The 25337-nt window shown below is 35.1% G+C and overlaps 1 protein-coding gene across 1 annotated transcript in view; it reads left to right on the forward strand.

Annotated features, from left to right (window-relative positions):
* The first annotated feature begins 208 nt into the window (after positions 1–208).
* The window catches only part of MYEF2 (myelin expression factor 2), a 33245-nt gene continuing 8116 nt past the window's right edge, over positions 209–25337 (forward strand). The window contains 17 exon segments of the mRNA XM_032621596.1: positions 209–504; positions 5652–5692; positions 5695–5859; positions 7101–7153; positions 8369–8376; positions 8480–8573; positions 12580–12771; positions 13470–13623; positions 14162–14211; positions 14321–14384; positions 19566–19667; positions 21190–21240; positions 21536–21604; positions 21909–22007; positions 22312–22383; positions 24143–24351; positions 24431–24482. Coding sequence (XP_032477487.1) covers positions 344–504; positions 5652–5692; positions 5695–5859; positions 7101–7153; positions 8369–8376; positions 8480–8573; positions 12580–12771; positions 13470–13623; positions 14162–14211; positions 14321–14384; positions 19566–19667; positions 21190–21240; positions 21536–21604; positions 21909–22007; positions 22312–22383; positions 24143–24351; positions 24431–24482 — 1636 coding nt within the window. The 5' untranslated portion in view covers positions 209–343.

Here is a 25337-nt window from a genome sequence, read left to right on the forward strand (position 1 = left end):
GGGCTGAAGCAGGGCCGATTGAGGCCGCGTCGGTCATGACCCGCCACCCCAACCCATCCCTCCCCTCCCCTCCCTTCCCCTCCCCTCCCCTCCCTTCCCCTCCCCTCCCCTCCCTTCCCCTCCCCTCCCCTCCCTTCCCCTCCCCTCCCCTCCCTTCCCCTCCCCCCCATCAGCTCACACCATCTCCCAGTCTCCAAGCCCCGACCGGTTCTCGCGAGATCCGGGCAACTGAGCGCTCGGGGCCTTTTCAAATCGGGATCCGTTACCGCTTTCCCAGACGCCGCCATTGTGGCGCTCGGAGCCCCTCAACGCAGGCGGCGCAGGCGGAGGCCGTGGCGGCGGGATGGCCGACGCCGACAAGCCCGAGGTGCTTAGGGCAGCTGGCGACGACAGCCCGCATCGGCAGCCCGCGGAGCCGCCGGGCGAGCCCCGGCGAGAACCTCACCCGCCCGAGCAGGAGAAGCAGCCGCCGCAGCACAGCAGCAGCTCCAATGGCGTTAAAATGTATTGTCTTTTCCTCCGGGGACTGGGACGAGGTGGGGGGGGGGCGGGAAGTCGACCGGGGGGGCCCCACGCAGGGCTGAGCCTTGGGCCGTGGGCGGCGGGAGGTGCAGGTGCAGCCGGCCCTCCCCGTCCGCCCCGAAGCGGGGGATCCCGGGTGTGGGCCTGGGGTCTGGCGCCCCTCCCCTGCTTCTGGCCCAAGACCGTGAGTCACCCCTTCTTCCCTGACTTCGGCTGGAAAACCTTTCAGCAGAGCTCGGCGGCCGCCACAGTTTGCAGAAAAATGGTCCCCCTTTTAAAGGCCAGTAGTTAGTGTTCATCACTAGGGAGTAACTAGGGATGACATCATCGGACATTTTCTCTTAACCACCGAAGACGTTTGTAAAAGGAATATCCCCCCATCTCCCCGTCCTCATTCTGAGCTTTATAAGTTCACTGTTGTTTTCTAAAGTATGAATTCATTTCTTAACTGATATATAGCAAGAGGAAGTTTAGTAATATGCTGTGAGACTGAATCCATTGTTACCCTTGAATTGGTAAGAGGTACTTTAAAAAGGGAACTGTGCGTGGTGCCTTGCTCCGCCCCCCCTCAACTCCCTCCCCCTGTTTGTCAGCCACGCAGGCTATTTAAAAAAAAAAACTCAGTGCGGGATGGTAGGATATTAATTTTGGTAAAATGGTAAAAATAAGATCTTTTTTAGTTGAAAAAAACCCACTACTTTTAAGATTGCAGCTGTCATCAGTACCGATAAAGAATGTAGTCGATTCGAATCCATAATAATACTGTGCTCCCCTTTGTTCTTGTTATATAGGGGGAATATGAAGTCAGCCATTTGATTTGCACATGCCCAGCTCTTTAAACCTGAAGTTGAAAGTATGTTAATAATTTAGTGAAAACACTATATTTAGTAGAAAGTGAAAGTGAACATAAGGTTCACACAAAAATAGGAAAGGTAAATGTTCTTACTTTTCTTTTGTATAAGAACCTGTGTAAGAACAGACCTGGACCAGTCTGTTTAAGGGTTGACTGCAGATAGATAAGGTAGGTCTCCCAGCTCTGTTATGTACTCTTGCTCTCAACTGGATTTGAATAGGATAGGCAGTATCTTCTAGGCAAAATAGAGGTGGAACCTGGTGCACTTAGTAACTGAAGACCCAGAAAGTGAATGAAGCACTTTCTACCCTGCCTGCCAAAATGTGGGCTTTCAGGGATTTGGCATCATAAATACAAATGAAAACTAGTAGAATGATAAAAGCATTTTGTTTATACCTAAATATGGGCCTGCCACCTCCTGAACAAAAAGTACAGCCTTGAATTATGGAGAGAAGCCGTGCTATACTTGGGTATGATTAGTTTAATAGTCTTGGTACAGATAAAGCTGGTATTTAAACCTCCATTAGATCTAAAAGGCTCTAATCCCTTTTAAAGTCTCACTGGGGTTTAGCTAGACAAGAGGACAGAGGTGGGAAAAGAATCCCTTTCACTTCTGATTGAGGAAGAGGAAAACATAAGGTGAAGCAATGTTACCAGTAAATACAAATGCAGATTCTTTTCATATTGCTTATAATTCATCTCTCTCCCTCTTTTCCCAGTTGAGTAAAGAAGCCAATTTACTATCAGAGGTTTCTTGTACTGCTTATTCCTTAACATATAATGGTCTATCATGGGTCACTCACACTGAATAACTAGGGACATTTACCTGCATCAGTCTAACAGCCTTTTTTTTTTGACCCTGGGCACCAACTGGAGTAGTTTACAACCCAACACATAAACCTTGAGTTGATTCACCATATATTTTTAATGATAAGAATTCATAGAGGTGATTAAAAATTACCAAATATTGCCTTAAAATATATGTTGCTTAGAAGTGGACAGAATGCTGTTTGTCATTAAGACTGAAATGATTTTTACTGAGGTTAATTCGTAGTAATTAAGGATGGAGGCAGCTATGTCAGAGACAGCTATGTCTTACTCCTGTTTGTATTTCCCAAGTCCTTATATTTAAAAAGGTGCAATAAACATTTAAGAAATGCAGCAGTGAACTTATATGATCATGAAACTCATGTACAGAGGATTTATTTGGCATGTTCACATCTTTTGACAAGAAATTAAAGATGTTTCCCTAGGTCTCGTCTTTTTCTTTATGCCAAAATGGTATACTAGCTCTCCTTAAGTGAATGGAAAGAAAAATAGCAGTATTGTTATAACTCTTTATTATTCATGTGTGACTAAGTAACACCTTGGAGCATATGGAGATTCAGAGTTACATTACAGTGGTTGTATAAAATATTAAGTATTGGTGCAAGGTGTAGTGTTTGAAGTAGAGTAGTATTTTTTATTATATTAGGATTAAAGAGTGGAACCGGGCTTGATTTTGGATCTCATAGCATTATGCTTTTTAAGTCACATATTGAAACTGTGTGTCCTCATTTGATGTTGGATACTGATTTTTCAGAATTGATGTTAATTCGGGTAGACATAATTTAGTCTTAAGAGTAGATAATGTTTTTTGTGACTTAGAATCATCACAGTCTTTATTTCATCACAGTCCTTTATTTCAAGTACATTACAAGGGAGGTTGTGTAGATGAATAGTTCTGGAATTACATGGAATTCTGGATATAGTGCCAATATTTTGATACTGTGTAGTATCATTTTCCTACGAGTTTTCACATATATCTTTACTGTCTTTCCCATAGTGTATTTATGACTTAGAAATGAGTTCAGAAATTGAGTAATTACAGTTCACTTTCTTAATAATCAGACTACACCTCTAGCAACTAAACTGATCTACCTATCCATAGTAATCTTAATTTATGCATTGTAGATGAGCAGTTTAACCAGTATCTTTAAGATGCCACTAATTGGGGAAAGCTTTGAAGAAATCTCTCCCTCTGGTCATCCCTTGAGTAATAAAGAACATATCCTATATAATAACTTTACCGCCTTAATGGAATTGTTAGATTGTTGTAAGCTTACAACATCCATGTAAGAATAAAAGAACATAGCGAGTTATTCAGAACTTTGTTCAGTTTTTCACAGTTGGTTGCATCTAGGAATAAAATAGGCAGGGAAGGTGTATTTGGATAGGGACCGTATAGCTGTCTGGCTTACCTGAACAGAGACTTAGTTTATTTTAAAAAACCTTCGTTGAATTCAGCCTGTTATGTAAATAGGTTCTTTGGGGGATTAAAAATAAGGGTTTGTTCTTGTATCCACTGTACTCAGAAACCAGAGAAAAGTGCTCTGTGGCGCTTTTTGACTACTTGCTGCCATTCTATAGGAGGCCACTCTGTTCAGACAGGTAGGTACTTGCTAGAGTTGGACAGTTGAGAAGACTGCTTCCAGGCATGCTGTTTCTGATGAGGGAAGATGTTTTGATAGTGAAGGTGTCCCTGTCAAGGTCTAAAGCTGGGTAGCAAAGCATGTTTGGCCCTAATGTGTCTTCCTTGATTTTAGCAGTTTTTCTGGCAGACAGTAGCATCATCTATGGGTTCTTAATTGACTATCCATTCAAAATTTAATATTTATCAAACACATGTTACCACGCTAGATGCTGCTTGACACCAATGCAGATAGTTTTTGTTCTCATAGAGTTTTACATACTATATTTATGGCGGCGTTGTTACCTGCTCAGAAAAAGTGTCTGAAACTTCACTATATTGTGGAACAAATGACTACAGTAAGAGGTGTGTGTGGAGCACTGCAATGTATAGATTCCCACAGTCGCTTGGCTTAGAAAATAATATAGAGCCTGGATTATGAAACCTGATTGGTGGTCAGAATAATCCAGAAAGCTTTTAAAAGATTTAGATTCCTGGATGTCATTCCCAGAGATTTTTCTTAGTATATGTTTGTGAAAAATTGCTTTAAATGGAAGTTTTAATTAAATAGTTTTTAAATTCACTAGGGTAATTAGTGACTTAAAAGAAATATATTGTTTCTTCTGTAAAAAAAAAAAAATTTACTTTTTGAGAAGTAAATTGCATTTTTAAAATGTATCTCCAGATTTTTATCTTTAGGGTTTGCTTTAAGTGTATACTTAACATGTTATAGGTGCTTGGTGGATAAGCATCATACAGTTGTAATGTGATTGCAATCTTATAGATTAAATATTTTTCCAGTTAGGACCTCATTAAAAAGTAGATTTGTAGGGCTTGCCTGGTGGCGCAGAGGGTTGAGAGATCCTCCTGCCGATGCAGGGGACACGGGTTCGTGCCTGGTCCGGGAAGATCCCACATGACGCGGAGCGGCTGGGCCCGTGAGCCATGGCTGCTGGCCTGCGCCGTCCGGAGCCTGTGGCTCCGCAACACAAGAGGCCGCAACCAGTGAGAGACCCGCGTACTGCTAAAAAAAAAAAAAAAAAAAGTAGGATTTATAAAATTCTGGTTCATGTTGCATTTAAGTACTGCTTCCCTTCTCCATCCCATCCCACCATTTTAGGTGATACTACTAATAAAAATGGCATGATTCTATGAAGTACGCTATCCTAGTTTATAGGTTAAAACAGAAAATATTGGGCATGAAAATAGGATACCTTATCATTTTTCTATGTTGACCAATTTGGGAAGAGACCAAAATTATGAGAGTCGTATTGGGAAGTATATTAGATAAAATTATGTTTTAATTATGTTCTTAAAGCAGTGGAAGAGGAAAAGTTCTGGGAGGAAACCATTAACCTTTAAGAGAGAAACTTTTTTCTGGGTCTCATTTTGTAAATTATTTTGTAGAGTTCTGAATGAGGCCCAGAAAGTTAATTCTCCATTAAAGGTGGAAGTTTTAATAACTCTAGGAATAAAATCACCCCATTTTACCCTCTTGTTAGGTTCTAACAACGTTTATTAAGTAGTATGATGGGAAAAACTAGGTTGTTTGAATGCTGCAGCTATTTAATACAGAATAAAAAGGAGGGTTGTTAAATGAGAACTTTGGTAATATGCCCAAATCATTGCTTTGAAAAGACATTGAGTAATTTCAAAGCCAGGTAGGCTGAGTCTCCCAGCTGCTTTGCTGAGGTCTAACTTAGGGGAGAATTTTGTGAAGTGAAGTGATAAATATGAAATATTTATTTAACGTAGACTTACATTATGGAAGCCCCGCTGAGGTTTTCTTTTTGTTGTTCTGTTTTTTGTTTTATTTTTAATTCACAGGGAGAATGATGAATCGGTCAAAGAAGAGAAATCTGAATTAAAAGAAAATCTACAGGAAATAAGAAAGCCAACAGATTTCATCCTTATTCAAAAGATAAGAACTCAGGCACTGGAGAAAAGAAGGGTCCAAATCGTAACAGAGTTTTTATTAGCAACATCCCATATGACATGAAATGGCAAGCCATTAAAGATCTAATGAGAGAAAAAGGTAACTATTTTTGAGAAACCCATTGTTGGATAATTTTCATATAGAATGAGAAGGGAGCCTAAGCAAACTTTTTTTATTCCTCTTAGCCACACAGACTCAAAAAATTGATTTTTTTGACACATAAATTAATCTTTTCCTCTTCTTTCACTTGACACAATTTCATTACAAGGTAGTACGGATAAATGAAGTTTTTGTTTTGTTTTGTTTTTTTTTGCCATTTTAGTGGGGTAGTAGCGAACCAGCATATGCATGCCACCAAGAATTTTGTTAAAGTGATTGCTTTGTCTAGTTGAAGTTTTTATAGATTTTTAAAGGCCTATTGCATTAGGTAAGCAATATATTTAGCGTGTTAACGTATGAATAATAAGGTCTGATTATTTTTTTTCCAAAAGCTGTTTTGTTATTATCTTGGTGGAGTCTGGAATCTGGCTGTGGAATTCATTTTGTTTGCATTGTCATGAATGCCATGATGCTGTCTCTGCAGTTCTATATTAAAATCGTGTTACTGCTGTTGCAGTTTTGTTTTCAGAATAACCTGAAAACCTTCATTTTATATACATGGGTTGATTTTGGGGAAAATATTTTTAATACTTGATCTTGTAAAAGTTAGTTCTGTTATCTCTTGAAAAATTGAGTTTCAACAGTCCTGCAAACTACTTACTTGGTTTTGAGGCTGATCTCTTCTAATAAATAAAAAACAAATTTGCATTGGTGTATCTGTTGTAAGGTGACAACTATTTGATTGGGTTTTATCATTGACTTTATTTAGAAAGTGTGTGGCTTGCTGTGAAGCATGACTTGTAAATTTAGTTTACTGACGGCAAACAAGATTGAAGACATTCAGGTAGATAAGTCACCTTAAAACAGCTGTTGTGTGTAGGGCGACCAAAGTTATTTGAAAAGTGCTAATGTTGATGTTTTTAATATGACAGGCTAAGGGACCATTTGTATGTATATGTGCATTTGTTCACCACTATATCATGCTGGCCAAAATATGATCTGTAGCATGAATTAGGTTAATATGGTTGTTAGCTTTTTAGAGAATGTGGATGATGTACATTTCTGAAAATTAGTTAAATTTACATAGCCATTGACAGGAGGTATGTTGGTCTGGTTTTTGATTGTTGGTGAATAATAGGTGCTTTTTCTGTAGAGTTTGTGCACAGGTGTGCAGTAAAGCAAGAGTATTGGTGTTTAAATGTATTGTTTCTTGGTATCTTCCTTTTGTATGTCTTATGTAGTTGGTGAGGTTACATACGTGGAGCTCTTTAAGGATGCGGAAGGAAAATCAAGGGTAAGTGCTGTGGGCAATCATCTGCTTGAGGTTTAAAAGTTCCTCAGCAGTTTACTTTTTGTATAATACTTGTACCAGTTTTTTGGAAACTTAAGTTTCATTTTGTTTTACTTTATTATGAAGATTTGAGGCTTTATACTAGCAAGTCTGACACTTATACAAACCAAAACTAGCTGCCTTGAAGGATGGGTTTTGTAAATGCTCATAAAGGGCGTTCACTTTTCTAATGCTCTAAGGTAATGCTTCTTAGCCAATAGATTTTAATATAGGATATTTTTTGTTGTGTTTTGATGTCTTTAAGGATATTTTAAAAATCACTGAATTGATAATATTTCCTAAGAGTTCTATGAGAGGCCTATAGCTTAAAGGTGTTAATTCAGAATGTACATTTGAAACTTGCACTGAAGAGCCTAATTTGGTAGCCTGCAGGACCACGTAAAAGGCAGTGCTCTGACCAATTGGTATGAATAACATTGATGATTAAATTGACAGAGAAGGAATTGGTTGATAGTAGATTTTGAATTTTAGCAAGAAAGCAATATATTGAAGAATATAATGGAAAGCTTTTTAACAATGTTTAATTATACTAGCAAAAACCAGTTGGGTGCATGAGAAATAAAACTTTGTCATCACATTCAAATGGCATTTTGAACAGTAATATTGACAAGGAATTATATAAAAAATGATTCTAATTTGTTTCTTTAGCATAGTTTTTTTTTAATATACTTAAAACTGGATGCTATTAAGTTGTGTGCAGCCAGTTTTGAGAACTTTAACATTAGATTAATATTTCCTATTTTGATTTTAATAAAATTGAAAAATTTACACTAAAAATTATTTGTGTACCATATATCTTTCAAAAATATTCATAACAATGTAAAGATAGGTATTTGAGAGCCTTCAGTTACTTCCTTGAGTTACTTTTGATTGAATTTGTGGGATGACATTACTTTAGTTTTAAAGAAGAATCATCTAAAAGTAAAAATGTGCTCCAAACTTGTTAGATGCTAGATTCTACAATCTTAAATAGATAGATCTGAAAATTTACAGAAAATTTGTGGTCACGTTCCTGTTACATTCTGGAGGTCTAAAAGACAAAGAATGATTGTATTATTGATTTTTAATGATTTAAATGTTAGAATCTGCCATTAACTTCGTCTACTGATCCAGAACTTTTTTTCTTTTGCATATATTGACAAATCTACCTGGATATAGGGTTGTGGGTAAGAATTTTCTTTTTTTAAGTATCTTAAGTCAAATTTAAACTTATGATTGGAAAAAAATCTTAGTACATAAACATTTCCTATAAATTTTTTCCCCATTAAGTGTGGTTGAATTCAAAGATGAAGAATTTGTCAAGAAAGCACTAGAAACTATGAACAAATATGATCTTAGCGGAAGACCCTTGAATATCAAAGAGGTAAGATTTCTTATATTTGGAATAATTTAAACATTTGAATTATAAGGGCATGTCTTGTTTGGATTTTCATCTAGTAAGGTTATTTATCTGATTACAGCATTTTTTTTAAAGGGTAGATGCTTACTAAAGCATTGTATAATTGATGATAGTTTTGCTTGTACATGATTTTCCTATTTGCCCTTAAGCAGTATCCTATGTATATGATTTGTTCCAAGTTATTATAAGCAAGGGTGTATGATTTTAAAAAACTACAGGACACAGAAATTTAAAGATGACAAACTTAAGGTGCTGACTTTTTTATACCAAGTTTATACTTGGTATAAACATTTTCAGTTTTTAGACTGTGTTATTAGATTTAAGAAATATTGTAGATATCCTAGTTGATAATTAAAGTTTGCTTAATAATGCAAATACCTTATGGATTTGAATAAAATTGATATTCACTTTTAATAAAATTAACCTGAAACTATGCCAGATTAAAATTTAAGAAAAGTTATAAATCGGTTAGTGAAATTTATAACTGGAACTTGGAAACCCCTGAAGTGGAGATGTTCCCGTTGTATGAAACAGTGTATAAATATGTTGACAAAAGAATGATTGGAAGATACATGAGAAACTGTTTACAGTTAGGTGTAATTTACCTTGGAAATGATTAGCTTGAATAGAAGTCATTTTCATGTCTTTCTTTACTTCATATTGTTGATCTTACTGAATAGTTGATCACAGACCACATATGTATATATCCTTGCTAAAGTCTATAGTAAAAAATGATAGAGGATGTAACTTTGGGTCCCTGAAGAGTTTCCACCAACATGGATGCAAATCATTGTAGAGCAGTACTGTCAGTCACAATTTAATTTAGTATGGTATTGGTTTGAGTCCCAACTCTATCACTTTCTAGCTGTGTACTTAGTTGAGTTATTCTCTAAACCTTAGTAATTATAATAGTATACAGATAATACTTACCTAGTTAGGGTTTTTATGAGGATTAAATGGAGATACATTTATGAGGATTAAAAAAACTCAGGCTCTGGCATCAGAGACTCTGACCCAGGGCAAATTACTTAACTTCTCTGTTTTCTTATCACTAAAATGGGTATGATACTAGAATCTATCTGATAGTGTTATGAGGACTCAAAGAGTTAATATATGTAAAACAATAAATGCTACATATTTGTTATAATTATATAAAGCACTTAGCACAGTGCTGAAAATATTGTAACTACATAATAAATGTTAGCTGTAATAATAATTTTTTTTAACTTAAAAAAATTTATTTTGGCTGCATTGGGTTTTTGTTGCTTTGCGTGGGCTTTCTCTAGTTGCGGCTAGCGGGGGGTTCTCTTCATTGCAGTGCACGGGCTTCTTATTGCAGAGGCTTCTCTTGTGGAGCACAGGCTCTAGGTGCATGGGCTTCAGTTGTTGTGGCACTTGGGCTCAGTAGCTGTGGCTCGCGGGCTCTAGTGCACAGGCTCAGTAGTTGTGGCGCACCGGCTTAGTTGCTCTGCGGCATGTGGGATCTTCCTGGACCAGGGCTCAAACCTGTGTCCCCTGCATTAGCAGATGGATTCTTAACCACTGTGCCACCAGGGAAGTCCCTGTAATAATAATTTTGATTGTTGTTATTCCTGCCCAAGGTGGGAGTGTTACTGGTCCTTGGTCTCTTGTTCCTGGATATGAGGTGATAATAGCTTAAAATTAAAGGCCATGCTGCCAGCAAATACAGGTGTCCCATATCCCTTTATTGGAGTCAGCTTCTGAATTTCTCTAATTCTATTTGAGCCTAGGGGCTTATTCTTTCCTTTCTTTTTTTTTTTCTTTTTAAATATTTTGACTGAGATGTAGAAAATTGGTAGAGAAAGTTTAGACTGTTGTAATCTGTGCCAGCCATTTGGTAATTTTTATGCGTAAGCCAGGACCAGTTTTCCAGAAATGTGCTGATACCCTAATAATTTCCCATAACAGTGACATTTATAGAATAGCCACCATTTGGGAAATTATTATTTTGAGAATTATGACTTGCTTTTTTATGATGTTTCCTATTCCTCTTCAAATGACCAGTGTTATATGGAATTTCCTGGCAGTCCAGTGGTTAGGACTCTGTGGTCTCACTGCCGAGGGCTGGGGTTCAGTTCCTAGTCGGGGAACTAAGATCCCACGAGGCTCACAGTGTGGCAAAAAAAAAAAAAAAAAAAAAAAAGACAAGTATTATAGATTCTGTGTCTTTTTTTAACTGGAAAAAAAGTTTATTGGCTGCTAAAGGCCAAGCCCGTATTGTTTGTGTTCTTTTAAGTTTTAACACATTGTAGATCCTCAGTAATATTTCAGAGACCCTATAATAGAGTTATATGATCCAAGTTGATTTAGGATACTCCCAGTTTTTACTTCCTAAAGAGAAAAATGGTTGAGTTTGGCCTGGCTAAATGATGAGGTGTTCTTTATTCAGTTAACTTTTTTGGATTAATATCTCTAAAGGTCCCTTTCTTGGAATTATCTGATTTTCACGTGGGTGGCTGGGGTCAGTGCTGAGAAATACTAGTCCGAGTCTAGGGAAAAGTATATTTCCGATGTTCATTAACAGATGTTAGAATTGCATTTTTAAATTTAATTAAGTGAGGTTTAGTAGCAGTTGTAAACTTATTAGAGGCCCTCTCATAGCAGTAGCAGGCAGTGACTGGGGCAGGCTGACATCTAAGGAGAAAAGAGGAATGAAAATCATGCTACATAGTAGGTGGTTTTACGTAATTTGTATTTTATATATGTTTTATATGTGTGTTTATATTTTTGTGTGTATATATGTTTATATCATACCTAAAAAATCAAAATATAACAATGTTTTATTAATGTTAAGATGTGAAGGACAATCTGACTATCTTAATGGTTCATGAAGCATCTTCCCTGCTATGTCCTCCTCCTTCCCCCATAGGTAACCACTATTCTAAGTTTTGTATTTGTGCAAGATTTTGAAACCTTAGACCTGAAGCATTTATTTATTAACTTAAAAGAGTTTTATAGCATTTTTCAAAACATAAATTTCTTTGCTTTTGTATTTCTTTTTATTTCTTCATGGTGATGGAATACATTGGATGCCAGAATACCTTTATCCTTACATTCACTTCACCTTCTATTTTCCAGCCTTCCTAGAAAATTTATTAAAGTCATCCAACTTTCTTTTTATTAGTATTCCCAGATGGAGGCCAGCAGAGTAGAGTTGATGGTTACATATATCATAATCATTTGGTATTGCAGATGATAATCTATCTGTGTGTTTATTTGGTTTTTGTTTGTTTTTTGTACTCTACTTACTGAGATGAGTGAGAAGTATGTTTAGGCTTGCCTTTTTTGCTTTGTTTAAAGGCAGCATATTTCTCTTAAAAGTCAACGAACTTAAGAAAACAAAAACCAAACAATGTTTAGTACCATTCTTCATGCCTTTCTTTATGTCCCTTCTCCATCCATCTCAGATCATAATCATTGTTGAGGATGGAAAGAGGTTGGAAAGTGGATAATTGTATTTTGTTCGGGAATGAAATTTCCACATTATAACAGTTCCCCTCTACCCCAGTATTCCTGGGTTTTATAACAGGCTGTTCTTCTGTTGAAAGCTTTGAGTTAGTATGAATTTGTCATTACATTGGGCATATAGTGGTGGGAATAAGAGTCACAGTAAGTATTTTGTTCCTCTTTGAGTTATGTGGATTTATGTGTGTGTGCGCCATATACTTGTATACCTGTATGAGGGCAAAATTAAACTAATTTCAAGTTCTTAAGTGACTTTAGTGATTGGAAAGAGGTATTTAATTGACATCCCTGGAGACTGAAATCTCTTGTCTATCCACAGGTTTTTATGGGACTGAATTCTCTGGATGAGAAAAAAGCTCACTCTTCAAGAGGGCCACTAATTTGAGCCAGTTGGGATAGCTGCTGTAGAATTTGAAGTTGTTATTTTAGTGATATAGACTTACTGATGTATCTGGTGGCATTTAACATTCACTGTGTGTTATAGGATCCTGATGGAGAAAATGCTCGTAGGGCACTGCAACGAACAGGAGGATCATTTCCAGGAGGACATGTACCCGACATGGGATCGGGATTGATGAATTTACCACCTTCCATTCTCAATAATCCAAACATTCCTCCTGAGGTTATCAGTAATTTGCAGGCTGGTAGACTTGGTTCCACAATTTTTGTTGCTAATGTAAGTTTAAGCTTTACTCTAAAAATTTGCCATTCAGATATTTAGTTCTAATCATGAGATTATTTAATTAGATGAATGGGTCATAGGTTTATAGAACATTTTGCTTGTTTTTAACTAAGCAAAACAGTAATTATTGTAAACTCAAGCCCAATTTAAGTCCATAAATATAAGGTCAGAGTGTAAATACAAGTATTTAGGATTTTTTAAAACGGAACTGTGGAATTTATAAACACTTAAGCAGTTCTTGAAATTATGTACTTACATTATATGTGATTTTTGTTCATATTGGTAAATGGATTTCTTTCTTTAGCTTTGATACTTGATATTTGTGAATGTGCATGTTGTAGTTGGTTTGTCATTTGTTCTAAGCTTTTGGAAGTCAGTGATATCAACCATACTTTCCAAAATCTGAATTTCTGTCCGTAAAAATAGATATGAAAGTTTCAAATGTACAAAACAGGATTGAGCAGCTCTGAGAGACTGTTTTGGGAATTAAAAAAAATAAGGGTAAGGAACAATGTAGATGTAGCTTAACCGATCTTTAATAATTTAAGATGTTTCTACGTGAATACTATTGATATACTGTTTAACAAGAATTATAGTTCTTTATATTTTTGAGAGTTTAGAAAAGACTTGTATTATTTATAAGTGGGGAGAGGAGTTAATAGGTGTGTAACTTTATATAATTTTATATTAAGCTTGACTTCAAAGTTGGTTGGAAGAAGCTAAAGGAAGTGTTCAGCATAGCTGGAACTGTAAAGCGGGCAGATATTAAAGAAGACAAAGATGGCAAGAGCAGAGGAATGGGCACAGTCACTTTTGAACAAGCAATTGAAGCAGTTCAAGCAATTTGTATCCTGATTTACACTTTAGCATTATTTAATAAGGTTGAAGAAGTTTGATACCGTTTTGTGGGGATTATGGAATTTAAGGTTGCCTGGCTTAGAAATATGTATTAGAATTTGGTCTCCAGCACATAAAACCTTTACTATGTCCAAGTACTAAAGTCACTCTTAAAACTTGAATTAGCCATATTGTATAGGCCTGGTATGAACTTTTTTCTACTTTCTCTTCCTACCACAACTAATTGTATACATGCTGTTGACAGTAATGTAATTCATTGTACGTTAATACAGTTGCTTTAAATGAAGCCTTGTTAATTTTCTTTTTGCAGTGGTTGAATTAAAGATATTTATAAAATAAAACTATAAAGCAAAGAACTGAAGATTTTTGAGTATGCGGAAGAGACTAATACAAATAAGTAAAATACTAAGGATGTTTTTTAAAATATTAGAGATAGTCTGATGCTAAATATGATTATTAAAAATGTGTTTGTGTTCAAGTATAATTTCATAGTTGCCTAACTGGCTTTCCTTGACTGAACCAACAGCTATGTTCAATGGGCAGTTTTTGTTTGATAGACCTATGCATGTGAAAATGGTGAGTTCCTGTATATCACTTCAACTCTCCAACCTCTTATCTACTCTCTTCTATGTTAAAGATCTTTTTAATTATATATTAACCATATAATAAACTTTTTTGCAATTAGGATGACAAGTCTGTCCCTCATGAAGACTACCGTTCACATGATAGTAAAACACCACAATTACCACGTAAGTAAAAGCTATTATTAGAAGTAATACAGACTATTCTTTTTCAATTTCATGATATGCTAAGCAAAACTTTATTTTTGTGCCTACTTCCCAAGTTGCCCACAGTTTGGTGTTTGGAGTTATGGAGCTAGTTTGGCATAATTGATTATATGTGACAGACACTTTTCTTTCTTTTTGTAGTTTTTCCTGATTATAAAAGCAATATATACTAAAAAATTTGTTAAGGTCATATGTGAGGGGGGAAAAAAATCGTTGTGATTTTACCACCCATAAGTAACCTCCATTATAACATTTTTGTGCATTTCCTTCCAGTCTTTCCTTCTAGGTGTATTTTTTTACACAGTTGAGAACTACCATATAAATAATTTTCTATTTTTTTGTTTAACAAAAACATTATTCTATGTTAAAATTTCTTTCCAAAATTTATTGGCTATTGATAATCTATCATATGGATGCTCCATAACTATTTCACGGTTATGTATATTGTAGGTATTTTAACATTTTCCCTTTAATCACCAATAGAGTTTTTTCTTTTTCTTTCTTTTTGTATACAAATCTTTGGTATGTTTTTGGTTATTTCCTTAAGATAGATATCTTGATATAGATTTACAGGTTTTCAGGTATGCTTATTGATCAGTATTATCAAATTGTTTTCCAAAGGATTATAAAACAGCAATATGATGTACTTAACATCTGTGTCTCAATACCCCATGTTCAAAATGAGGATGCTTGATAGTACCTACTTCATGGGGTTGGCATGAGTATTACATGAATTAATATATAGTATATGTAAAGCACTTAGAACAGTTCTGGCATAATGTAAGCACTCAGTAAATACTACCTCGTGTTCTTACTTTTTGTTGTATTTTCTCTGGCTATTATTAAAGTTTTTTTCCATAAAATATTTAAAATATACAGACAAATATAAAATCATTCGTGTAGCTGTGTAGACCATATTTGTTTTAGGTGATTTTTCTTTAAAATTTTATAGATAAAGATTCTTCTCCCCTACCACCTCCCACTAGATGCCTTACCTAGAGGAAACAACTTATGAATACAGTGTTTATCATTTAGGTTTTAATAATTTGATCGCACATTTATACATCCATAAACATTATATGAAATTGTTTTGCTGGATATAAAATTTGGTGTGAGTGAAATTATATTGTGCCTGTTATTCTGCAACTTGCTGGTTTTGGTTTAACATTGTTTCTGAGATTCATTTATGTTTGATAGATTGTAGCTCTAGTTCCTTTATTTTAACTGCTAATACCACATTTTACATATATATTTTTTAGGTTATTCTAATTTTCTGTTATTAGAAACAATACTAAGTTGAGGAGTGTTTTGTTCTTTTTCTCTTAGAATAATACGTTCTCAATGTTTGCTAGGAATTATTTGTAAAACTGTCTGGCCTTGTTTTATTGTTTGTGGGAAGATTTTTAACTGTTTATTGTTCATATTTCCTATTGCTTCTTGACTCAATTGTGGTAATTTCTACTTTTCTGAGAATTTTACCGTTTTTCCTCATCTTCAGATTTATTGGCATAAAATAGTCTCTCTAAATTTTTGCCACATCCATAGTTCTTTTTTAAATTCCAGTGGTTTGCAATTTCTCTCTTTTTCTTTTTTTTTTAAATTTATTTTATTCATTTTTTTTTTTTTTTTGCTGCGTTGGGTCTTCACTGCTGCGCATGGGCTTTCTCTAGTTGCGGTGAGCGGGGGGGCTACTCTTCGTTGCAGTGCGTGGGCTTCTCATTGCTGTGTCTTCTCTTGTTGCAGAGCACAGGCTATAGGCACGCAGACTTCAGTAGTTGTGGTGCATGGGCTCAGTAGTTGTGGCTCGCAGGCTCTAGAGCACAGGCCCAGTAGTTGTGGTGCACGGACTTCGTTGCTCCGCAGCACGTGGGATCTTCCTGGACCAGAGCTTGAGGCCGTGTCCCCTACATTGGCAGGTGGATTCTTAACCACTGTGCCACCAGGGAAGCCCCCTTAGTCAATTTTTCTTAGAGATTTGTCAGTTTTATTAGTGCTTTCAAAGAAGTGAATTCCATTTTTTATATTTTAATTTATTCTCTTAGTTTTATTTCCTTCTCTATTTCTTTGGGTTTAGTCTCTTATTTTTGTCCTAACTCCTTAAGTTGAATGTGTACTTCACTAATTTGCAGCCTCTTTTTTAATACAAGTAGTTATGACTATAAATTTGGCCACTATATACAAGTTTTGCTATAGAGTGTCTTTATTGTGATTTAATTTTTATTAAATTGCCATTATGATTTCTTCCTAAGTCATATATTTTTGAATTTCCAAATGTATACTTTTTTTCTTACTAACTTCTAACTTAACAGTGTGGTCATAGAAGATGGTCTCTGTGATTCCTTGGAATCAATTAATTAATTTGGACTTTGCGTTGTGGCCTAATATATGATACATTTTAATAAATACTTCAGGTGTGCAGTATACTGTTCTGTATATGTCCATTAAATCAAGTTTGTTAATCATTTAAATTATATCTCTGCTAGTGATTTTGTCTGCTTGTGCTGTCAATTACTGAGATAAGTTTATGGTAAAATCCCCTGCTATAATGGTGAATTTGCATATTTTTTCTTGTTTTTACTTGAACTATTTTGAAACTAATTCAGTAGGTGCATGCAGGTTTAGAACTGATATATTTTCTTAGTGAATCAAGATTTTATCATTATAGAGTGATTTCATACTTAGTAACTACCTTTAAGTCATTTGTCTAATAGTAATGGAGATAAAACAGCTTTGTTTTGTTTATTCACATTTGTAGATTTATTTGGATTAATTCCCATTATCTTATTATGTGTTTTATTTTTCTGTGTTTTACAAATGTTTATATTTATTTTTCTCCTATCTTTCTCTTTTGGTGGTTATCCTGGATATTTTAATATGCCTATATAAAGTCTGAAGTTAATATAGTTATTCTCAATAGTAGAATGACCTTTGAATGCTCTAATTCTAATCACTTTCCTACCGAATTATATGCTATTATTGCTCAGTGTTTTAGTTATATATTGCTTTGCTTCCAGTCCCACAAATTAGGCATTATTATTACTTATCATCTGCTTTCACAGACCCTGGCACTATTTTTTCCCCCTGAAGCATATATTTTAAAAGCTCTTTCAATGAGTATCTGTTGTTAGTAAATTCTCTTAATTTTGGTTTGTCTATAAATGTCTTCAAAGATAGTTTCACTGGTTATATAGTTTAAGGTACTTATTTTCTCTCAACACTTTAAAAATATTCCAGTCTACTGGCTTCTATATTTGCTATTGAGTCAGCTATCAGTTGAACTGTCCTTTCTTTATAGATAAGCTGTGCTCTTCATGTAGCTGATCTTAAGATCTTTATCTTTGGCATGCAGTTTTACTACAGTGTGGATGTCGATTACTGTTTTATTGGGCTTTCACAATTGAGAATTCAGTTTTTTAAAATAAATTCTCAGCTTACATGTCTTTGAATATTACCTGTTCTCCCTTTGTAGGGCAGTCCTTTCCTGCCCTTCCTTATCACTCAGGGTGTCATGTTTTAATATCCTGGTTTTATAAAGTAGGGGCTTTCGATTTATTTTCCACTGTTAGTACTTTTCAATTTATTTAGATTTAAAAATTACATTCATACTTTTATATCTGTTCTTTTTAAGATTTATGGTTTTATGTACTCTTTTCTATTGAGATGTAATATGAACTCATAGACTTTAACAGAATCAGTTTGTTGTTTTAGTTAAGTTAATCATTATTAACCTCCCTATTTTTTTCCTTTCTCCCCAACCCCCACCCCCAGTTCTTTTTCTCAAATTATTATAACTTGGCAAGAGGGGACCCCTCATTTCCTATGCCTCTGCTATTACTTTCTGGTGAGAATGGGATTTCCCAGATCCATGAAGATTTTTCTTGTTCAAAGACATGAGATTGGCCTACTTTCAAAGAGGCCTGGTTCCTTTTAGTGAAGAATGATATCAGAGAAGAAAATAAGAGTTTTAGGTGTAAACATGAGCATTGTTGATAGTGAAGTGTGCTGTTGCTTTGAACCATTTTTAGGGACTGAGCTAAAAAGATATTTCTTTTACCAGGTCACATTGATCTTTCTCCAATTTAACACGACATGCTTCTGTACTCTTTTTAAAAATATATATATGTAGTATATGGTTTTCTCAGCCCTTACCACTTACTAATTGCTACATTGACTAGCAAGAACTTTTTTTTTTTTTTGCGGTATGCGGGCCTCTCACTGTTGTGGCCTCTCCCGGTGCGGAGCGCAGGCTCAGCGGCCATGGCTCACGGACCCAGCCGCTCCGCGGCATGCGGGATCCTCCCAGACCGGGGCACGAACCAGTGTGCCCTACATCGGCAGGCGGACTCCCAACCACTGCGCCACCAGGGAAGCCCAGCAAGAACTTTTAAGTCAAACTCAGATTTAGTAGAATAAAACAGTTCCCACTGTCTTTAAGTCATCAGATTGTCTTCTTACAGTCTCTTTTCAGTGAACTTAGTTTAAGAGAGAAAGTAAAAAGAATACTGGATTTAGAGACAGAAAACTTGAATTCTAGTCTTAGCTTAATCACGTAGTTAAATGGCATTGTACAAGTAACTTAATGGTCTCAGAAATTACCTCATCTGTGGATAATAGATGTGAAAACACTGTATACCATAGTATATAAATAAATTAAAATACCATATAAATAAATATATTTGTTTATATAAATATTTATGTCAGTGATAAAACTAGGTAATATAATGTTTGCTTTATTCAATGTTTTCATGTTTGTTGACTTTTTAGTTTGATTTGAACCATCTGAAAAGTAATTCCTAGGTTTTAAGAGGGTCTGCAGATTCAAGCAAGATTCTTATTTTCAGATATGTATGTCATTTATAAGGTGGTTCAAAATCCTCTTGGTATTTCATTACTCTTTTTCAGTATGCCTTTTACTGGGATATAAGATGGATCTGCTTCATAAAACACTTCTCATTAGTAAATGATATTATAGTGAGGCTTCAATGTGCTGCATTCCAATGAAAACAAGAACTGTGGTGCTCTTATTTACAAATTTGCAAAATTTTAGAAATACTACTACAAGCATATAGCTTTAAAAATTTTTTCAGTGCCAGTTAGTTGATCATATATGAGTTGGTAATAATATTCTTATTTGTGTTTTAGGTGGTCTTGGAGGCATTGGAATGGGACTTGGTCCAGGTGGACAACCTATTAGTGCCAGCCAGTTGAACATAGGTGGTGTAATGGGAAATTTAGGTCCAAGTGGTGAGTATTCTAACTTTATTGTTTCTTTTTAAATGATACATTTGCTACATTGTAAAGCTTATATTTACTAGTTTGTAATAATATTTAAAGGACTGTAGTTTATAGTTGAATATTTAAGATGTTACTTTAGTCTGAAAAAGGAGTGAAACCTTTGAGAGCAGAGAACGTGAAAGAGGTTGAACAGAAGGTCAGGAGGGTTCCTCTGAGGGCAGCCACATTACAGCTAGCCTTTTAGCACTTTTAGCTAGCCTTTAGCCTTTTAGATTTTGAATTGTCTTTAAGGTAGAAGGAGAATATTCAACATAGTCTATGCCTTGTGTATCATGGATATACAGTATTTGGGGAATGGCTAAAATACTACCATATAAGCAATTTAAATTTGAATATCTAGTTGGGAGGGTAGCTTTTCAGATAGCTGTTTGGCTATTCACATAGACTAACCTACAGTTTATGTTTGAAGATTGATTTTTAAACTTTTTTGTTTCAGAACCCTTTTATACTCTTAAAATTTGTTGAGGACCCCAAAGTGCTTTTGTTTATGGGGTTATATTTGTCAATATTTACTGTATTTGAAATTAAAACTTAGAAATTAAAAAAAAAATTACATATTTATTTAAGATAACAATGATAAACACATTATGTGTTAAAATAAATGTAATTTTTAAGAAAATAAATTGTATTTTCCAATACAAAAATTAGTGAGAAGAGTGATATTAGTTCACCTTTTTGTACATCTCTTTAATGTTTGGCTTAATGCAAGACAGTCATGCTTTTGTATCTGCTTTTGCACTCAATTTGTTACAGTGTCATCTATCATGTAGTTTCTGGAAAATTCCACCTTATACTCATGAGAAAATGAGAGTAAAACAGTCAATATCTTAGTGTTATTTGGATAATGAAGGAGTTTTGACCTATTGAACCCTCAAAGGTCCTTAGACCATATTTTGAGAATTGCTGTTTTAATTGATGGACTAATTAATGCTATCTGGTTTCTATTTTTGTTGAGATGCTATAGTTATGTTTTAAATTGTGAGGGTAGTTATGGTAATCATTATGGTCTAAACAGATGGAAATCTTCTCCCTTACTCTTAGGCCCTCTACCCTCCTAAACACATACTATTTTTATTCTTTCATTTTTTACTGCTCCCTTAGCTGCCATGTTTAAAGGAGTCCTTACTTTCTGACCTGATCTCTCAATCTGCTGTAGTGATATTTGTGTGTCTGAGCTGAAAAAAAAAAATGAACGATTACCTAGTCCTAGATATTCTCTAACTGAATGTGAGTATGACCAGTGAATTTTGTTTTCTTGTCTAATAAATATTCAAAGAGGCCTTTCTGAAGACTCATGATTAGACACCTGCTGTGGCATAGCACTTTAAACCGTCCCATCTGTGCCCTGCTGCTTCTCTAGTATTCCACTGTGACTAGACCATTGGTATCTATTTTGCTGTGTTGCATTATGTCATTCTTTAGTCATTAAAATAAGATTTACTGAAAGTACATACTGTGTATTTTATTTGAGGTATGGGAATGGATGGTCCAGGTTTTGGAGGAATGAATAGAATTGGAGGAGGTATGTATAAGCATTTGTTTTCTTGTATGTACCCATCACCATGTTTAGTAAGTTAGAAACTATGTTGAGAATTCCAAGGGAAACAGAAGTCATGGTTTATTGTTGGCTCACGTCCTAAAGGCTGCTAGCAGAAATTGAGCCTGGTACATACTTAAGGGATATGGAAGGTGATGTGTTAAGAAGCAGTTGCACAAGGTAGGGTGGATGAAGAGCTTACTGATGAGACTTAATATTTACAAAATATACCTTTCAGCTATATAACTGACAGATCTCAAACTTAACCTTTATTCCATAGGAATTGGGTTTGGTGGTCTGGAAGCAATGAGTAGCATGGGAGGATTTGGAGGAGTTGGTCGAATGGGAGGTAGGTAAATGTATATAGTGGGATGTGTATACTACATTTCATTTTCTCCATTATTAAAAATGTCCCCCCTTTACTTAGGAATGGATACTGTAGATGTTTTCAGAGGAAGTATGGGCACCAGGGGTAGGGACAGGCAGAGCGGAACTGGGATATCTCTGGCATGTGAAGTAGGTTGGGTAAATCATGGACTTCTTGTATTGTGGCTTTTGCTGTCATTACAGTTTAGTTTCAATAAGTTCCTAAATGGATTACTGTTTATTGATAATACTTGAAAAAGGGTTAATTTGTTGCATAATCTTTTCAGAGCTATACCGTGGTGCGATGACTAGTAGCATGGAGAGAGATTTTGGACGTGGTGATATTGGAATAAATCGAGGCTTTGGAGATTCCTTTGGTAGACTTGGTAGGGCTGGCTGTTTACTTCTTTTCTTTTTGCAGGTTGTATTTTTTCAAAGTTTGGCTGTCTTTTTTTTGTATGAAAAATAAGAAATTTATAATGTTTTGTGCAATTTATTACTTGAAGAAAAATACTTCAGAGGTTTTAATGTACTAGCTCTCTTTTTCAGTGTCTTACATATTTGAACCCTATTTGTAGAAGACTTTATACTTTTCAGTTATTGTACATCTTCTGAGAGCATAATACCTTGGGAATTTTAAAGTATGATTATTTAAATTAATTAGTATATTATCTTTCCATCCTTGTTTAGGCAGTGCAATGATTGGAGGGTTTGCAGGAAGAATAGGAGCTTCTAACATGGGTCCAGTAGGATCTGGAATAAGTAGGTTTAAATTTTACTAGAATTTTACAGTAATATTTGAATACTTGCAAAAAACTTTGCAAGAGTAGTTACTGTAGTATTGTAATACTTTGTTCTTATATGTTGATATGACTTGTCATAATTTAGAGAAACTTTGATATTTATTGAGCTTTAATGTTTTATTGCTGTTGGAAATTTCTTAACTAACTTTGAATTTTACTTCTTTGACATTTCTAAACTAACACCAGAATGTGTGTTAACTGTCACCCAATTCAAGAACCTTTATTCCAACTAAAGAATCTGGGGCTTTTTCTGATCATATGTCACGAACAACATTAGCTTTAGCACCAACTCTGTTTCTTTGCTTATTCTCTATAACTGCTGTTGGAGACTAGCTTATTTCATCTGTGAAAAAAAATTGTGTCTTTTGGTAAACGCAGGTGAACCGCCTCAGATCTAACACTTCTGGAGACGTCCTGAGGTTGAGGGCAAGGTTAAAAGAAATGCTTATTTCCTTGCTTCTTAAACCTTTTCTTTGATAGAATCAAGAGTACTACTGTTGCAAAACTGGGGAATGCCAAATTTCTTCCCTCTGTTTCCACTAGTACATTTTAGGCCTTATATTAACCCTTAACACAAGGCTTAGTTTTTGACCCATGTTGCTTACTGAACCATGTCTATGTGAGCTCTCCATAGTTACCGACTTCCTTTAATTGATTGAAATCTCACAAATAGGAAACAAAGTCTACTTGAACTCTTCTAAGAGTGAGTTAAAAAAATCTTGTCAGCTGAAGATACTTACTTCCATCGTACCTTGCTTCTCATTTTATTCCTTCTTTTCATCATCTTTTCAGCCTTGGCCATTTTCCTGTTAATCATAACTTCCCTACCTTCCTTTTTCACCTCAGTGTTTATACTTCTGTTCCCCTAATTTTATATTTGTTATTCACAGAAAGCCAATTTGAGGGTGATGTTAATCTTTAGAGTGGGGATATTAGGTACGAGAAAAAAGGATACGATTGAGAAAGAGTAGGATTGGAATAGTTAAAGGGGACTCAATGTATAAGAATCAAGTGGGTACGAGCTACAAGCTAGATTTTTAAGCTCTGGCTAAAGGAGTGTGATTCCAGTTTTTGTTGTTATCTCCACAAGTTCTGTATAACATAGAGACTAAAAGTTAGCTTTTTCTGTGGTTATTGAAAGTTGAATTGATATGAAAAGAGCAATTGTATACAAAACAAGATACTGAGGTGAAAGGTAAGCTAGGAAAAGAATATTATGTAGGACAGTATGAGAGCAACAGTTGATCTGTTGTAGTTGTAATTATTTGAATTTACCCCATATGTCTTTGTTGTAACAATTAATAAGCTTGGTATTATTAAAAGATAAAAGTGAGGATACAAACTACTATAACATTAATGAATAAAGTCATTGATAGAAAATTTATATAACTTATGTTTTATGATCAGAATATAATTTTTTAGAAATGTATATGTATAATAGTATGAACAGATTCAGTTAGCCATTAACATTCAACTAACTAAATATATACAAAATTAAAATCTGTTCCTTGGAAGATTGTTATATTGTGTGTATAAAAATAATTTTATTTATATATTTTCTAATTACATAAATGAATTAATTTTTCTCTCTTTCTTTCTCAAAAATGATTCTCTCCCTCCTCTTTCTCTCCTTCTTCCTCTTCCTTCTCCTTTTCCTTCTGTTCTTAAAACAAAAACACCAAACTCCCAAATCCCCCCTTCCCTTCTTGAAAATCCAGGTGGTGGAATGGGTGGCATGAACAGTGTGACTGGAGGAATGGGGATGGGACTGGATCGGATGAGTTCCAGCTTTGATAGAATGGGACCAGGTATAGGAGCTATACTGGAAAGGAGCATCGATATGGATCGAGGATTTTTATCAGGTCCTATGGGAAGCGGAATGAGAGACAGAATAGGCTCCAAAGGCAACCAGATATTTGTCAGAAATGTAAGCAACTAAATGTAAAGTATACTTAAAATTATTTTTTTCCTTGTATATCTGTTACTAATACCTTTTTTCATTCTAGCTGCCTTTTGACTTGACTTGGCAGAAACTAAAAGAGAAATTCAGTCAGTGTGGTAAGTATGCCAATGACTGTAGATATATTGATATTGATTATGGAGGAAAAATTGATTTTAAACTTTTAAATACGGCTTAGACCTTTACCTGTCCAGATGCTTATTCCTGGGTAGTATGACAGGTTTAATTCCACTTCAAAGAAATGAATTATTTTGCTATCCTCTGACATACAGCAGTGCAAATTACTACTAAAATAACAAGATTTAGAGTAGAGTCTCATTGTCTCCTATGGATAAAGAAAGGGCTTATTTTATTACCTGATATTTAAATGGTTACTATATCATCATTGCTTGAATTTAAAAGGATGTTTTTTATGTGGGAAATACTAACGAATGGTATATGTATTTCTTTGTTTATAATGTAGTACAGTGCTTTGTCAACATGACCCAATGAAATGCTGACATCCAAGTGATATGGAGTTAATAGATGAGACCTGTTCTGCACACTCTGTCACCTATACAATAAAGGAAACTTAGCTGATAGCGTAGAACCCACTGCCTAGAATGCCTTAGACAGGTACATTCTGGTGGCCCTTCTGTTCCTTTTATAAACTGTTCTTGGCTATAATGATACTACCTATACGACCGTAATATGTTCATTAGGTCTGTAGATGTTTAGGTGGTTTATTACTTTTAAAAGAGGGCCTTTTTTTTGTAATGATGAGAGATTTAGTGTGAGTAGAACAAAGTAACAGATTTCCTGCTAGTATTTTTTTGCTATTGCATGGTAACCCAGAGAGTATTAATAGTACAACTATGTCGGTGGGATATAATGATGAAAAATAGCTAAGTAAAAGTGGTATATTCAACCTTTGAGAGTTAATGGAAAGTTAAGAGTATTTGGAATATATCTTT

Source organism: Phocoena sinus, chromosome 2, assembly GCF_008692025.1.
Source record: "Phocoena sinus isolate mPhoSin1 chromosome 2, mPhoSin1.pri, whole genome shotgun sequence".
Lineage (NCBI taxonomy): Eukaryota > Metazoa > Chordata > Mammalia > Artiodactyla > Phocoenidae > Phocoena > Phocoena sinus.